We start from the raw sequence: 15,763 nt of genomic DNA on the forward strand, positions 1-15,763 counted from the left end.
ACAGTAATTTTGCCACTAGGATAAAATCTACCTTTCGCTTACGTGACTGCTGTGACTACTTACTTACGGAATAGTAACTTATGACTACATTGAAGCTTTTTATGTTATTGTCATCATTGTAGTTCTAGCATGGCACCGTGGCATATAGGCTGATACGTCATAACCGCTGCAAAGGCTTTCTTTTAGATAGTTTATAAATTAGAAGTACAGAGAATTCGATTCTAATCTACACTGGTGTTTTAGCTGGACGCCTGCCTAATTGCCCGCCAGAACGATACGTCAGCGCTGGCAGAGAAGGCTCTCCACCAGATGGTGGTCTGCGGGTACGCGCTCATCGGCCACGACCCTGCGCAGGCGGTGCGGAAGGTCATGGTGTTGAAGAACATGATCAATGTTGGATTGAAGCCGGTAAGATCACAGTTAAAGTTGGCAGTTACAAAAATGCTATAAAATATTTCACAACACAAGCAAGGATTCACTGTTGTTACGATCTATCCCTTTAAAAGTAGGACCCTTTAAAAGGAATTCAATCTTTATTTATTTATTTTATTGGGCTAACAACATCTTATTGTTTAAAGCGTGGTTGATCTAATCGAGTCATATACTCGTACAACTACCCCAACTATGAAGTCTTAAATTGATTGAGCCCTGCCTCTATTTGGGAAAGACGTCATATTATTTTAAGTATCTTAGATGATAAGAATAATTTTATTGAATGTTGTACCCGCCACTTTCTATTCTTTGTTCTGTTTTATAGCATACAATAAAACTATTAATATAATGAAATTTCTGCTAATCTTAACGTGGATAATGTAAACAAACCCACAAGTATAGACAGACAGATAATAAACACAAAAGATCCATAATCGGGCAGACTAAACATTATTCCATCTATCCATGGATTACACTACATCTATTAATACATTTGCAGCTCTACGAACAAAAGAACGAAATTTACAACCTGCTAAAAGTCTGCGGTCACGACCACGACACCCTGAAGAAGGTCATCAAGTGCGTCATTTCGAAGGTGATGAGTTTAAATTTAATCATCAAAGAGTCTCCAAGAATGTAGGTCATCGTAAGTGTTGAGATGCATATTGGGAGCTGGACATTGTTGATGTAACAGAATACGTTGATGGACAAGCATTTATGAGCTTGTTACGCTTTTACTGACTGTTTGCAAGAGCTGAGAGAGAGAATTTTGTTTACTAGATAACAAAAGGATAGTGTTGTGTCTCGTTAGAGTTTTGGCTAAGTCATGATATTTAAAATTTCTTGTTTATTTAACATTTACATCTTCTGAGTGAGGTATCTAGAATCTATTTTTAGATTACGTGATGATAGAAAACAATGCCTTAATTAATAAAGACCGAGTATTTGGTGGTTGCTTATTAGACTGAATGGTACATTAATTTTCCCAAATTGCTATCATAGTAAAACTCAAGAATTGTATTCTAAAAATATCTGAATTTCTCTTAACGCAGCTCGTGCCGGAACAATAACTCCAAACATTAAACTATAAATTCAGGACAAAGTGAAATCACTCTTCGGATTTAATTTGATTCGAAAATAATGTCAGAGTAGGTAAAGTAAGTCTCAGATGATTTGTTCAATATTTTATTTTATTCCAGTCTCCTATAATTAAGTCAGCCATGATGGATGTCACCGGCAAGCTTATAGACGGAGTGGTTGGCTTAACAAAACTCATGGCTCACGGGGCGATGCACGAAGCCTGCCTCATAGAAGTCATCAAGACCACCGAAGAAGAAGCATTCCAACTGGTGTACAAAATTAGAAACTGTGTCAATGGCAACCAAACCTACAACCAAGAATATGTCGATAGGTTTATTGAAGAAAATAATGCTACAGTCATCGATGTCGATAAAAGAGAACCTAAAAAAGATAAACATAAAAGCGATAAACCTAAAAGTGACGTAAATGATATAATCAGAAGAATGCTTGCTGAGAATAACGATGAATTACAGCCAAGCTTGAAACAGAAGCTAGCTAAACTGCAAAGTGATTTAGGCTCAATGAATACAAATTTGATTTCAAAGGAAACTAATAAAGGTGATAAATAGTTGCTATTAAAATTCGTCTTTAATATTCAAAATCAAAAATCAAAATCAAAAATATTTATTCAGTTTAGACCACAAGTGGCACTTATGAACGTCAATAGAAAATAATAAAAAAAAGAAAAGGTAGCCCTTATGGGGCACTTTACATGTCTCCTTATCTTTTTAATTATTATTTCAATCTTACTAAAATATTCACGAGTTCACGTTATAATTATTATCGAAATCTTTTTTATGTTAAACTAGCTTTCCGCCCGCGGCTTCGCCCGCGTGGAATTTTGTCTGTCACAGAAAAACTTTATCGCGCGCGTCCCTGTTTCAAAAACCGGGATAAAAACTATCCTATGTTCTTTCCCGGGACTCAAACTATCTCTATGCCAAATTTCATCAAAATCGGTTGCGAGGTTTAAGCGGGAAAGCGTAACAGACAGACAGACAGACAGACAGACAGACAGACAGACAGAGTTACTTTCACATTTATAATATTAGTTGGGATACTAGTATTTGAGAGCGGTTTTGCTGTAAAGTCTTTGCCATTAGTCCTCGTAATACTTGAAACTTCATTTATTACAAACAACATAAAATTGCGTTTTCATGTTGCTAACATGACAGATTATAGTACTCCCACCCCCAAATTTAACTCATTAGTTACATCCCTCATTAGTGATAAGTATTTTGCGACCAAAAGTATCTTTACTCTAAAGTTAATATAAATCAATATCAAAATTCATCAAAGTTGGGTTATTGGCTTTGGCGTAAAATCGTAACATTTTATGATTACATATTTTTGTATTTGCATTTATTGCACTTTAATCGAGCACACGCAAAGAGGTCGGTTACGAAACGGCGGTTACGATACATTTGAATGTTTATACCGCTCGTGTTTATCCAGCTGAAGATTTATGGTTGGGTATACGAGAAATTAAAAGAAATAAACGGATCGAGTGCAGTTTTATGCCGCGCTTGCTGAAAAATATTGAAAGATAAGAAAAAAAGAAAGATAGAAAGAAAGAAAATAATTGTATGTTGGTAGTCTGACCATACCATATTTATTGTAACGCGACATGAATCTGCACTTCTGAATTTACGTATGAAATACTTTTGACACTGAATTAGGTACGTAAACGGATCCCTGAATCGAAAGAATCTTCAATTGCAACATTTTTAAAGAATTATCCATAGATAATGGAAGAAAAACTAAAAATATACAACTTTTCTATTTAGAAAATCAGATGTCGTATTTCTTGTAGTCAGTATCTTTGATCTAAATGTCTATTTCTTTGACTGAGTTCCCAATAATTCTACATTCTAGCATTTCAAAATAGCTATAAGCAGAAACACGTTCCAGTGGTTTGTTTTTGTCAGGGATTAAAGAGAACTATTTCGGCCGCAGGATGTGGTTGTGGAACTATTAGCAGAGCTGTAAGTAAATAATAATAAATAAATAAATAAATATCCTTGGACATTTTACACTGCGCTTCTAGTCCCAAACTAAGCAAAGCTTGTACTATGGGTACTAGACAACGGATATAAACATACTTAAATACTTTTTTTTTTGTAAATACATACTTATTATACATAGAAAACACCCAGTCCAATACAAACAAGTATGTTTATGCGAACAAATGTTTGTACTGTGCGGGAATCGAACCCGCTACCTCCGGAATAGTAGTCCGTTTCGAACCACTACACCAAATGGCCGACAAGTGCAAGTGCTTCAAGATATCCGCGATCTCTTGGGAATGTTCGACTCGTGTAGGCTATCGGGTTTCATTAGTATGATTAATGAAGGTAGAAACATAGCTGACGTCTAGTTAGAAATGTAGAGCCAGAAATACATTTTGTTGTAAGTAGGTAATTAAACTTTATTTTACGTAGGTATGTGTGGTTCGAAAAACTCGGTCAAATACTGTTTTCACATTCTCATTCACCTTTCCACGTCATGTCCTTCTTCCCACTCTCACTCAAATGGACGTCGTCACATCATTTACATAATTAACGTTTTCCAAGTCCACGTTGACTTTGCTCTTACTAAATTTTTCAACACCAGCTCTTAAGTCTTAGCTAGACCTATCGTCAGTAATGGAAAATCTTTGAAAAACGCTATGGTTCACCACCAGACTTGTATGCAAAGGTGAATGTCCCCCGTTGTCTAATTACTCATTTTTCACGTGGCTCTTTGCCAACTTTTAATGGGTGAATCCGCGTGTTCCTTAATGTGTACTCGTGTTCAATGTTTTTGTTGGTGTTCAGTAAGTGGGTTGTTGCTTACGTTGTTTGGGCTTCGAGATTTGGGGAAATGAGCCGAATCGCAGCGTTATTACTCACCAATGTGTGAAGATTCAGGACAACTTTGATCTGAAATTGTGCTAAAAGGACATGTTTCTGGAAATTTACTTAAAATTTGAAATTCTGGAAATTTATTGCGGAACAAACTCGTAATTAGCAACCTAAAAATCAAGTTAATTGAATTACCAATTTCTGAAATAAATTTTTGAAATTATAAACTTAAAAGTTTTACTTTAGAAGAAAGAAATCTAAAGATTCGCCTGATTTATTTACTACTACAATTCTAATGACAATAACTTATTTTCATGCCAAACTGAATCTTGTAAATTGAGCCTAGAATTATTATTTTAACTGGAGCTATCTCTACTTTTTTACTCCCATTAAACCGCAAGAACATCAAACTTTCTTCGTAGTGGAATCCGATAAGTGTCGATATATCGACATGTGTCGATATTATCGACATAGTAAATCTTTGATTGCCGCTAATAGCAGCCAAGGTCCTCGCTGACGTGGAGAGGCCCGACTGAACCATGAGTAATGTTACCAGAATACTAAATACAACAATAACATGGCAATAATGTTGCGCTTCTACTAATAGTATGGATTTTGGTCTCTTGGCCGAAATTCCAAAGCAAATACTGTGTTTTGGGCAAAACATACCGTACTGACTAGCATGTGACCAAATACCCGATATCATTACAATGACATGTATTGTTGTCTTGTTGTTTGGCATTGTTACAATATTAGAATGAAAGTACACCTTGAAAACATCTTGAAAATTTTCACGAGCCATTTCAATAACCATTACCTTTTCCTCTTTTTAAATTCCTAACCGATTTGCTATCAGTATTTCTGACAGATCTTAACACTACAGTACACGCGCCCCTTTTTTTACACCAATACACGTGCGGCCTACTCTGGTAAGCCAATTTAAAATCACTGTAAATCACTTTGTAAGCAATTTATGAATAAAATTACTATGTCAATAATAAAGGTGTTTATTATAGTTCTTTTATAATCAAAGTTTCTTTATAAAACTATTTGGGATCAAAAATTATAAAAGGATTTAAAATTTGTAAATTTTTGGACCAAAATTGCACTCTGTGATCCATGTTAGCAAAAAAATTATTTACTGAAAAAATAAGATTTGTTTTTTATCTTTCATAGCATTCAAGACTTTCTACTACCTGGTACATGGGGTAAATCCATTTTTTGCAAGTCTTCCATAATTTTTTTGTCGAGTGATTTCGGGCTTTTGAGTAGAACCGCAGTTTTGACGGCCAATTTTAGAAAAATGCGCAGACGCTGGTGACTCAAGCTTTACTGGCTTATTGACAAATTTAGTAATCGAGGCTTTCCTGGAATGCCAGCTCTCTGGCGCAAGTTTTTAAAGAGTTATAGCGTAAAATGTTACCCTGGTCTACTATAGTAGGCCACGCGTGTACTCTAGTGTTAATAATGATGCTTAGAACGACTCAACATGCAATAGATTACTTTGGACACATTTGTTTGTCATATTCACAATCAATAGCAAATAGCAAGCAGTTTTACGAGTATAAATTATCTTCACAAACTTTCATCGAATTTGAAATGTTTCGTCGACACAGAAATGCCCAAATTCTTCGCAGTTCCGTACATCATTATTTTATAAAATCCATCATCTTAACTCTTTCTTAGCAAAAAGCTCCGACATAAGCATACACTGCCCAGACTCGATTGTACAGTCGTCAGCCCATCAGACAATCATGTTTCAGTTGCAAAATAGTACCTATTTCAACTACACAAGAAGCCAGTGTTTACTTTTAATGCCGTCGTCTGTAAATTTGGTTTATTTGCGTAAAAGTCTAAAAGCATTTTTACAAAGAATTTTCCGATTTATCAGATCCTATTGAACAGAACATTGTGTAGATTGATTTGGCATGAAACGTAATTAGTACACAAAATTTACGCCCGTATTCACAAACATTACTATGAGGTCTCACAGTGCGCGTGGACGCACAGGGTGAGACATGAACCAATCGCAGCTCTATTTCACGCCGCGCTGTGTGTTTGATTTGCTGTTTCACGCAAGAATGGTTTGTGAATACGGGCGTAAGTTTACTTCTTTCAGAATTCAAAGTACTTACTGTAACGAGCCTGAGCATCATAAGATAAATAATAATAAAAATAAACAATATTCTTGTCATTTTTCATGACATACTTACTGGAGATAACTACGAAAATATCATTCCTACGTAAAATTAAAACTATTGAATTTTCGAAAACTAACTATCGGTATTTATCAGCCTAATGCAATAGTATCGTCTAAAAACATTCTTCTCGGTGCTTTTGAAACAGCCGAACAGTTCTAAAAGCAAAGAACTTGCAGACGGCATCGTATAAACGCACTGCTGGAACGTTGCCAGCTGTCGGCCACATTGTGATACGGTGCAATGAATTATTGCTGGTTTTCATTTCTTTGGAAAGATTCTGTTGAAAGGATAATGGACAACTGTTGACCACCTAGTTTAAACTAGAGTTTGAAGAATACTAGACGTGAAATTGACTGATTGAGATCGTCCTTATTCTTCGCGAATCTAGAACAGCTTTTTCAGTGCAACTGACATGATGCCGAGGAGTGAACAAGTGGTTATCAATCAGTTTACGGGACTATTCCCACCTCTCGTTCCCACCACTGCAACTCCTGTGTAGCCAGGATCTACAGCAGGAGTTCGAAATTAAGGTTCGACTTCCCTCCATTGCAAAGCGGATGACAGGTGACAAACAAAGGTTTAAAACCTTTAAGAAAAAGATTATGCACCACGGACAATAAATTAAATTAAGGGGGCCTATCTCGTCGACCATTGCTCGTCGCAGTTCCTCACGGGACATGGCAACTTTAAACATAAACTTCACGAATTCAAACTAGTTCCGTCTCCTTTTTGCGAGTGTTCCACTGATGATGTCAGTCATGAGCAGTCTGCCCATCATATCTTGTGGGAGTGTGATCTTTGGAAACATGAACGTGATATAATGCTTAATTCAATACTACATACATCTGTTTCCGCAATTTATTACACCGATCTTGTCGCGACAAGGAAAAATTTCCGTGCTTTTAAGCGATTTTGTGAAAAATATTATTGGCAGGTAGTTCCTAATTGCTTATCAATCAGTTTGCAAACTGTTTTGCAAATAGTTACAAAAAACGTACAGCTTATTTGTTTCTATGTATAATCGTGTTTGTATCTTTTATTTTATTCTCAACTGAGTTATACGGTTGACCTCAATCTCATTCAAGGCAAATAATGATGAGGTGTAAGATAGATAGAGCACACTTTCTCAGTAAATGCCTATTCACTCCAGTCTTTGGCTAGACAACTATTACTACAGAATTTACTATCAAAAGCATCTTCATATTTATTTTATTTTTTTATTTAAGGCACAGCTACAGAGAACAATTAATAACAATACATTTAACACAACAACATAGCACAATTATGCCAACAACGACTGTGACACACTCGCAAGTGACCGCTTTTCTTCACACAGTAATTTTGAACTGATTGAATATCTCAAGAGTTTCTGACACGAAGGTTTGATGAGGTATAAGTATATTAAAGTAGACTTACCAGCATCAGTGAAGAATGCAGAATGCCTGCTCGGGCTGGAAGGCACGGAGGCGGAAGCAGACGTGAGGAAGGCCCTCTTGACCTTGGTCCACTTGGACGCCCTCGGAGGCCGGTGCTGGGGAGGTCTCGCTCCCAGTTCTAGGGACCGCTGCTTGCGGAGGATCGGGTGGGAAGGCTCGGATTCTGCAGGAAATATGATTAAGGATAATCTTGGTTAAAGAATTTACAACTGGCACTAGCTTGAAACTGCTGCAAACAATTCCAATTTCTATGCATTTGTATCTTTACACTATAGACGAGGCAAATTGCCAGACTTGCCTTTTTCTGTAAACTGAGAATTTTTATCTTGCTCCTATAGTATGCAAGTCTGCTTTATTTAATGTAGCAGATATTATGCATTCGGCGTCATGAAAGTTTTTAAGATTATCTTAACTTTTTAGCCAACTTCCCAAAAAAGATGAGGCTATATCTAATGATAAGCAATTTTTAATTGTAAGAGAGAGTCTTCCTCTGAATCAATACATCGTTACTAAAATCTTGTGAGGAATGTTAGCCTAGCTGGTTGTTTTTGTCTACCTAAAAACCAGGACTTACCCAACTCCTCAGAAGATGGTATCGTCAGAGTCAACGCAGGAGGAGCGTTGCTATCACCACCATCACTCAAGGACCTCCTTCTCGTTGGCACCACATCTGGGGAACTCTTGGAGCCTCTGCTGGACTTCTTCTTGACAGACTCCCATTGGATCTGCAGATTTGGCCTAGCTAACTTATTTGTCTAACCTAAAAACCAGGACTTACCCAACTCCTCCGAAGATGGTATCGTCAACGTCAACGCCGGAGGAGCGTCGCTATTACTACCATCGCTCAAAAACCTCTTTCTAGATGGGACTACATCTGGGGACTCTTGGAGCCTCTGCTGGACTTCTTCTTGACAGACTCCCGGTGAGTTTAGAGATACCTAGCTGGTTGTTTTTGTCTACCTAAAAACCAGGACTTACCCAACTCCTCAGAAGATGGTATCGTCAGAGTCAATGCGGGAGGAGCATCGCTGTCACTTCCATCACTCAAGGACCTCCTCCTCGTAGGGACTGCATCAGGAGAACTCTTGGAGCATCTGCTGGACTTCTTCTTGACAGACTCCCGGTGAGTTTGGAGATACCTAGCTGGTTGTTTTTGTCTACCTAAAAACCAGGACTTACCCAGCTCCTGAGAAGACGGTATCGTCAGAGTCAATGCGGGAGGAGCATCGCTGTCACCACCATCGCTCAGGGACCTCCTCCTAGTTGGGACTACATCTGAGGAACTCTTGGAGTCTCTGCTGGACTTCTTCTTGACAGACTCCCGGTGAGTTTGGAGATACCTAGCTGGTTGTTTTTGTCTACCTAAAAACCAGGACTTACCCAACTCCTCAGAAGATGGAATCGTCAACGTCAACGCCGGAGGAGCATCGCTGTCACCTCCATCGCTCAAAGACCTTCTTCTTGTTGGCACCACATCTGGGGAACTCTTGGAGCCTCTGCTGGACTTCTTCTTGACAGACTCCCGGTGGGTCTGGATGATGTCCCGCATCTTGCCCCACGGGCTCTTGTGAAGCTTATTCGGGGAGGGAGAGGTGGAACTGTCATCCTGGTGAATAAAATGCTATTTTAGGAAGTCCATATGCCTACCTACATTATTATTTTGCAAAAAAGTTCATGTCTTTGATAAAGTGTTATCCATCTACGAGTAGGACTTAATATGTATTTTACAGGAATTATTGATATCGAATTTCCATTATTAACTCTTGCCTATGCCAGTATTTGTTGCAATTTTACCAAAGAAAAAACTAGGTATAAGGCGGGGTTGCACCATCTTACTTTAACTTTGACAAACGTCAAAAATCTGTCACACTCCATACAAAAAACACCGGTTAACGTTATAGTTACGGTCAAAGTTAGGTGGTGCAACTCAGCCTAAGAGTTTGTAGTCCAAAATGTAAGGTATATGAAAGAAGTAAGAAAACTTTATTTTTACAGTGGTCTAGTCGGTTATAAGTAACATTATTTCTATTCACTGAAATCAAACGGAACTCCTCATTATCTTCCGAAACACATGTTTCGTTTAGGAACATTGTGACGTCACCTGCGTAGGCGCATGGAGGAATGCGCTGTTGGTGTCGTCACGCAGCGGCGCGCTCTTGCGGCACGTGCCTGGAACAATTCACATATTTGCGCGTTAGTATCACCGGGTTCAAGTAGATACAAAAAACAGCGCATCAAGCTATACAATGCTGGATCTTATGCAACTGGAATAGGGACGAATTTGCAACAAAATGTACCTATAATCTGCTGTGCTTTTCACTGCATCCAGCACCTACCATTAAATGTGGGTTTTATTGAAATACGTCACTACCTTTATGAGGTCGTAGGGTGGGTGATGGAAATCGTTGAGGGAGACCCATGTTCAGCAGTGGACATCCTATGGCTGAAACGATGATGATGACGCGCTTTTTACAGTAAATTCCTATACTTTTACCGCGAAATACATACTGTAGAGAGTTGGCGGCTTACACTAAACAACATAGGTACGAATACAATAATACCTAATGGATAATGGTAAGTACTTATTGGTATTTTTGTTTGCAATAATGTTCTAGTTTATGAGACAATAATTTGTTATTTAGTAACTGGAAGAATGGAAGCGTTTTCATAATATTTACTCTGTTTTTAACCCTTTACTCAGAATTGCATGCAGTGCTTCTGTGATGATTCAGTCGCGGGATGTAGCGACGATGTACACGTACATGTGCTTCTAAACAATGATACACGCATGATGCACTCGCGATACATAAGAATAACAGTGATACATTCGCGATTCATTCAATGCGAATCCGATAGTATCGATGCTACAGCGCTTTTATCGTTAGCAATTTATAGCAAAATACTGTCGTTAATATTAAGTAGGTACTAGGTACCTACAGAAATCCTGTTAAGTGAAAGCCAGATTTTCTTTGTTTTGTTTATTAACTACCTACATATATGAGTTTCCTTGATGAATCTTAATGAATTGAATCATATCCGCAATTCTTAGAAAATGCTTTTCAGCTCGGCCATCGATATTACAATTTATAGGCAAAGATGAGTAAAGCAGGTTAATCTTCGCTGGCGTTAACTCATTCGTCGATCTTTGATCACGCCGCGATGCGAATTAATGTTTCTAAATAACTGCTTTGGCGAAACGTTTCCACGTTTACGATATTGTAAACAAATGCAACGCATATGGAACTTGCAATAAATATTTTGTGCAATATTATTGGTAAGGATTCTATGAGTAAGCTATCGTAATTCATATTTACTTAGGTACAATCGTTTCTGAAAAACATATTGGAGGGGGTTTGCGTAAGATTAATGATTGTGCTCTCGTAACTCAGCTTGTAGATCGTCTTATCAGACGAAAAGTTAAGGTTTTAAGCAGATATGCCTACCGAAGCACAAAATAAAATTTTCATCATATGAAGCAAAACAGACCATTTTTACGCGTGGAACTACTTTGCAAATAGGTAGGTACCCTAGAGGTCATAGGCGCAGCACTTTTTGTGTTATATGGCCTGCCCATCTACCTCATAGAAATTTCGGTATTTGGGCATTCGACCGCGAGTGCATCCAGTGGAATGAAATCAACTGGTTTCTTTCAATAGTATTATAATGAAACAAACACGAACCTGAATCCATCCTCAGCTCCTCGCACGAGGAGTTAGGAGTCAGCGACAGCGCGCTCCCGGGGGTCAGACTAGCGGAGTCCCTGGGCTCGGGAGGCAGCGAGGCTGACGTCGGGCAGGAGCCAGCTAGCGCCACGGAGCCAAACATGGCTCCGGCCGCCACGGCGCCCGCGGCGCCGCCCATGGCTGAAGGCTGCCATTGGGCTTTCTCCCATCTGGGGGTAAGACAAAAGTTCTTTTATAAACAAATATTTCGCGTACGCCAATAATAATGACTGCTACCTTTAATTCAATTTAAGGTAGCAGCAAGTCCCTGGACGCAGGCCGCTACCAACCGGGCAACATGGAAAGCATTGGGGGAGGCCTATGTTCAGCAGTGGACGTCCTGTGGCTGAAATGATGATGATGATGATGAATAATGACTTGATCCTGATGTAAATATCACAACTGCATTTATATTTAAGTTGGTTAAATAAATCCTTGGACATTTTAACTTTCAAGGCGAGAGTGAGTAGGCACTTACATACAGGGCAGTTATGTGCCATCCTAGACTGCATCTCACTTAACACCAGGTGCGATTGCGGTCGAATATTATCTGCCTTGTCTTGCATAGAAAAATAAAAAAACGAGTAAAACGCTTTGAATAAAACTAAATCAAATCGACACGATTGTGATTGGTACATAATAAGAAAATAAAGAAAATAATCATGGCGTTTTCAAGTTTTGCTACTCACAAACGGAAATCTTAAGATCTAAAGTAAATTTTACTTTCGGTTTTTAAGAAAATACCTATAATGGTTACCTTAACCTATCGCTTCGTTTCACGACACGTCCTGCCTGCCACTGATTTGCAAATTCGAGAAATGGTATTAATTTACATAAAAATAATAATTAATACTCGTACTTATGAACCAAAAAAAAAAACAAAATATTCACACAGGCCATAGTCCCCAATCCCCATATTACAAACATTAGTATTACGGGCCAGAGCTGCATAGGTTAGGAAAAGTAAGTTTCCAATACTTAATGCTCAAGTGCTCAAGGAACGAACCCAAACAAACAAAATGGAATACAAACACAAAAGTATAATACATACCACTGTAAGTAAACAATGCGATTTAAATCTGTGTTTCAATAACACGTTTCCGATTTCAAAACACACTATGAACGCAACAATTGTGAAATAAATATCTTAAAATGGCGATTCAGTAAACTGTCTTAATCAACAAATAATTTAGTTCTCAAGATAAAATATTTAGTTTTGTTGTTTCCTTTTAGAGGAAAAGGCAAAAGCATAAATATCATACGCCCGAATTTACCAAATTTTTTGTTTCCACTTTTTTAAAAATTCGGTTAAACCGCAGCCAGGACTGTTTTTTGGTTAGCGGACTGCGAAGTTAACGGTTACTGTGGTTGTATGGTTTTAAAAATTTGCGGGAAACAATGTTTGTAGGATGAAATGTGCGTTTATATTAGTCTCATAGGCGTGTTATCGTCATAAAATATATTCACCGGCTATTTTTACAAGCTTTTATTTAGTTTCACGTGTCCCATTAATCAAATCTTGTAAGTTAAATTTGACCCACATCCCATATGTCTATTGAGCTGAAATTTTTCCATAAATTGAGTAACTAATGTCATCATCATCATCATCATATCAGCCACAGGACGTCCACTGCTGAACATAGGCCTCCCCCAATGCCTTCCACGTTGATCGATTGGTAGCGGCCTGCGTCCAGCGCTTCCCTGCCACCCTTACGATGTCGTCGGTCCACCTTGTAGGTGGACGTCCCACGCTGCGTTTTCCGGTACGCGGCCTCCATTCCAAAACCTTTCTGCCCCATCGGCCGTCAGTTCTGCGTACTATGTGCCCTGCCCATTGCCACTTCAGCTTGCTAATCCGTCGGGCTATGTCAGCGACTTTGGTTCGTTTACGGATCTCCTCATTTCTGATTCGATCTCGCAAAGAAACACCAAGCATAGCCCTCTCCATAGCACGCTGTGCAACTTTGAGCTTCTGTATAAGGCCTATAGTGAGAGGCCACTAATGTACGAGTAATAAATTGTTGGGTTTGATAGAATTCAATATTTTATTGCATAAAAGCTTGTTTTTTTAATTGTTTTTTTAATTTTAATAAGTTAATTGTTTATCCGTTTTTAACTATACATAGGTACCTAATACAAAAAGAAATCACTAGTTACTATTCAGATCGAAAACTCTGTAGACCCATTTCTTCGTAGATATTTTTGCTAGCATTGTTTTGACAAACCGACAGACAAGTGTTTACTCGTCAATCTTAGCACTACACTAAATAACACAGTTATAAATCTTTTATGTTTTTATGAAAAGATATTTAAGTATAAAATGTTTGTCTAATCTATGTAGAACCTACGCTTGTGTAAAAAATCATGTAAAATATCGTGTAATTTTGAAGGAAACAACTTGTATTTTTCTATATTTGAGACTGAATAACTCTATTTGACCGAAAAGATCACGAAGGCATTATCAATATAGATTACTTATTATCTTACCTAAATGCTGCTTTAACCCTAGTCCACTTCGACACCTTCGATTTCTCCATATCTTTATTGAAAAACACTTCAGACCTCCTCCGTAGAGGAGTCCCAGGAGGAGCGTCACTCTCCTCCCCTCCCGCGGACCTCGACCTCTGCTTCCTCAACAAAGTCCCTCCGAACTTGGAATGACCTTTCCACTTAGACCCGGTCCTCTTCATACTTCTCCCACTTACAATCATGGAGTCAAATATCGCCTGACCATATTCGGATTCCAGCTCAGCGTCCATTATTTCGTTTAGCAGGTCCAAGTCTTTCCGTTCTGCTTTTATCCTCTCGTTCTCCAAATGTATCTTCTGGTACGCACTGTGCCATCTTTTTAAATGGTTCACGTCTCTCAACTTCTTTACCAGGCGAGAGTTGTGTTCTTTTAAGGTGAGGAACTGGTCGACAAGTTCTAAGAGTTTTTCCAGTTGGTCTAACGCTTCGAAGGTGTCCTTCGTTCTGGCAGCTAGGTCTCTTCCTCGCTTCGAGGCCAGGTCGTCACGGTCTTTGAGCCGCTGGAGGATATTATCACAAATGGCTTCAGGATCTGGTATCTCGGCATCTTGGAAGCTCCGATGCTCATCAGGCGTGATAGCAGCAGTGCAAGGAGACGATCCTTCAGGATCTGATGGCGTTTGAGGTGGCCTAACTGATAGAGAAGCAGGCGGTTCCCCTCTCCTTCTTTTGTGCAACGACGTCCCGCTGGGAGGGAGGTCGGCTAACTCTGTCACCTCCTGTTTTTTGTCCTCATCGTGCTTGCCGTCGATGACGTCACCACTTTCTTTTGGTGACGTCATTTTGAGTCTGGGGAGTGCTCTGTGTCTGGACTATTTATAAATGAAAATAAACGCACGTGCATCGTTCGGTGGAGCGGTTGCGGGACATTTTATACCGGAATGCATTCTTTTGGATTTATTAATATCGTTCCCTTACGACTTTTGTAATGTTTTATATTAAAATATTTAATATTTTTACTTATTATTAAACTAAGTAGTGGTTAAGCAAGGTATTTTGTTCAAAAAGTAAACTTCATATTTAACTGATACAAGTAACTCAGCACTTAACAATCACACACAATATACACTATTAAAGCTTTTCCTTTGGTTACGGTTTGCACTATAAATTCCGCGTATTTAATACTATAACGGTTTGCGATAATTATATGGTAGAGTGAAGGTTTAGTGTTAGAAATCGAACCGCCCAAGCGCGCGCGCAGATAGGGCGGGCGGGCGGTCGACCGCGCACTGCCGAGCTTGCGCCGGAAACCGCCGATCGTTGCCGAAGGCGTATTTTTAACTTTCCATTTACTCTCTCCACTCAAAACAATTTAAAACCTACGTCAATCACAATAGAGTTTAGAAATGTGAAAATTTAACTTTGTTAGGTTAACACAAACCTAATGTTAAGCTTGTCTTCGGAACTGAAAGCCCATTAACCTATTTTATTGAAAAAGGGAGTAAATAAGTAATGTTCTGTCGTGTCTACAGCTCGTGGACCGACAGAGGAATTTTTCAATTTGGCTGATTTATGCAAGA

General features: G+C 38.7%; 2 protein-coding genes across 2 annotated transcripts in view; one reads left to right on the plus strand and one right to left on the minus strand.

Moving 5' to 3' along the window:
• Positions 1 to 15,455, minus strand: part of LOC114358270 (uncharacterized) — a 36,938-nt gene extending 21,483 nt beyond the window's left edge. Inside the window, exons 1-5 of the mRNA XM_028312183.1 lie at positions 14,202 to 15,455; positions 11,673 to 11,884; positions 10,094 to 10,161; positions 9,373 to 9,598; positions 7,973 to 8,155 (exon numbers count right to left, since the gene is read on the minus strand). Coding sequence (XP_028167984.1) covers positions 7,973 to 8,155; positions 9,373 to 9,598; positions 10,094 to 10,161; positions 11,673 to 11,884; positions 14,202 to 15,025 — 1,513 coding nt within the window. The 5' untranslated portion in view covers positions 15,026 to 15,455. The remainder of the gene's footprint in view (positions 1 to 7,972; positions 8,156 to 9,372; positions 9,599 to 10,093; positions 10,162 to 11,672; positions 11,885 to 14,201) is intronic.
• Positions 970 to 2,081, plus strand: LOC114358277 (uncharacterized). The gene is made up of 2 exons (XM_028312193.1): positions 970 to 1,027; positions 1,632 to 2,081. Exon 2 carries the CDS (start codon positions 1,653 to 1,655, stop codon positions 2,079 to 2,081), a length of 429 nt encoding a protein of 142 aa, XP_028167994.1. The 5' UTR covers positions 970 to 1,027; positions 1,632 to 1,652.
• Positions 15,456 to 15,763: the final 308 nt, after the last annotated feature.

The sequence above is a fragment of the Ostrinia furnacalis genome, unplaced genomic scaffold (assembly GCF_004193835.3).
Source record: "Ostrinia furnacalis isolate ACB-3 unplaced genomic scaffold, ASM419383v2 OfSCF3832, whole genome shotgun sequence".
Classification (NCBI taxonomy): Eukaryota; Metazoa; Arthropoda; class Insecta; order Lepidoptera; family Crambidae; genus Ostrinia; species Ostrinia furnacalis.

Coding starts and splice junctions, on each gene's coding strand:
- LOC114358277 (XM_028312193.1), top strand. CDS start 1,653: ATGATGGATGTCACCGGCAAGCTTATAGACGGAGTGGTTGGCTTAACA.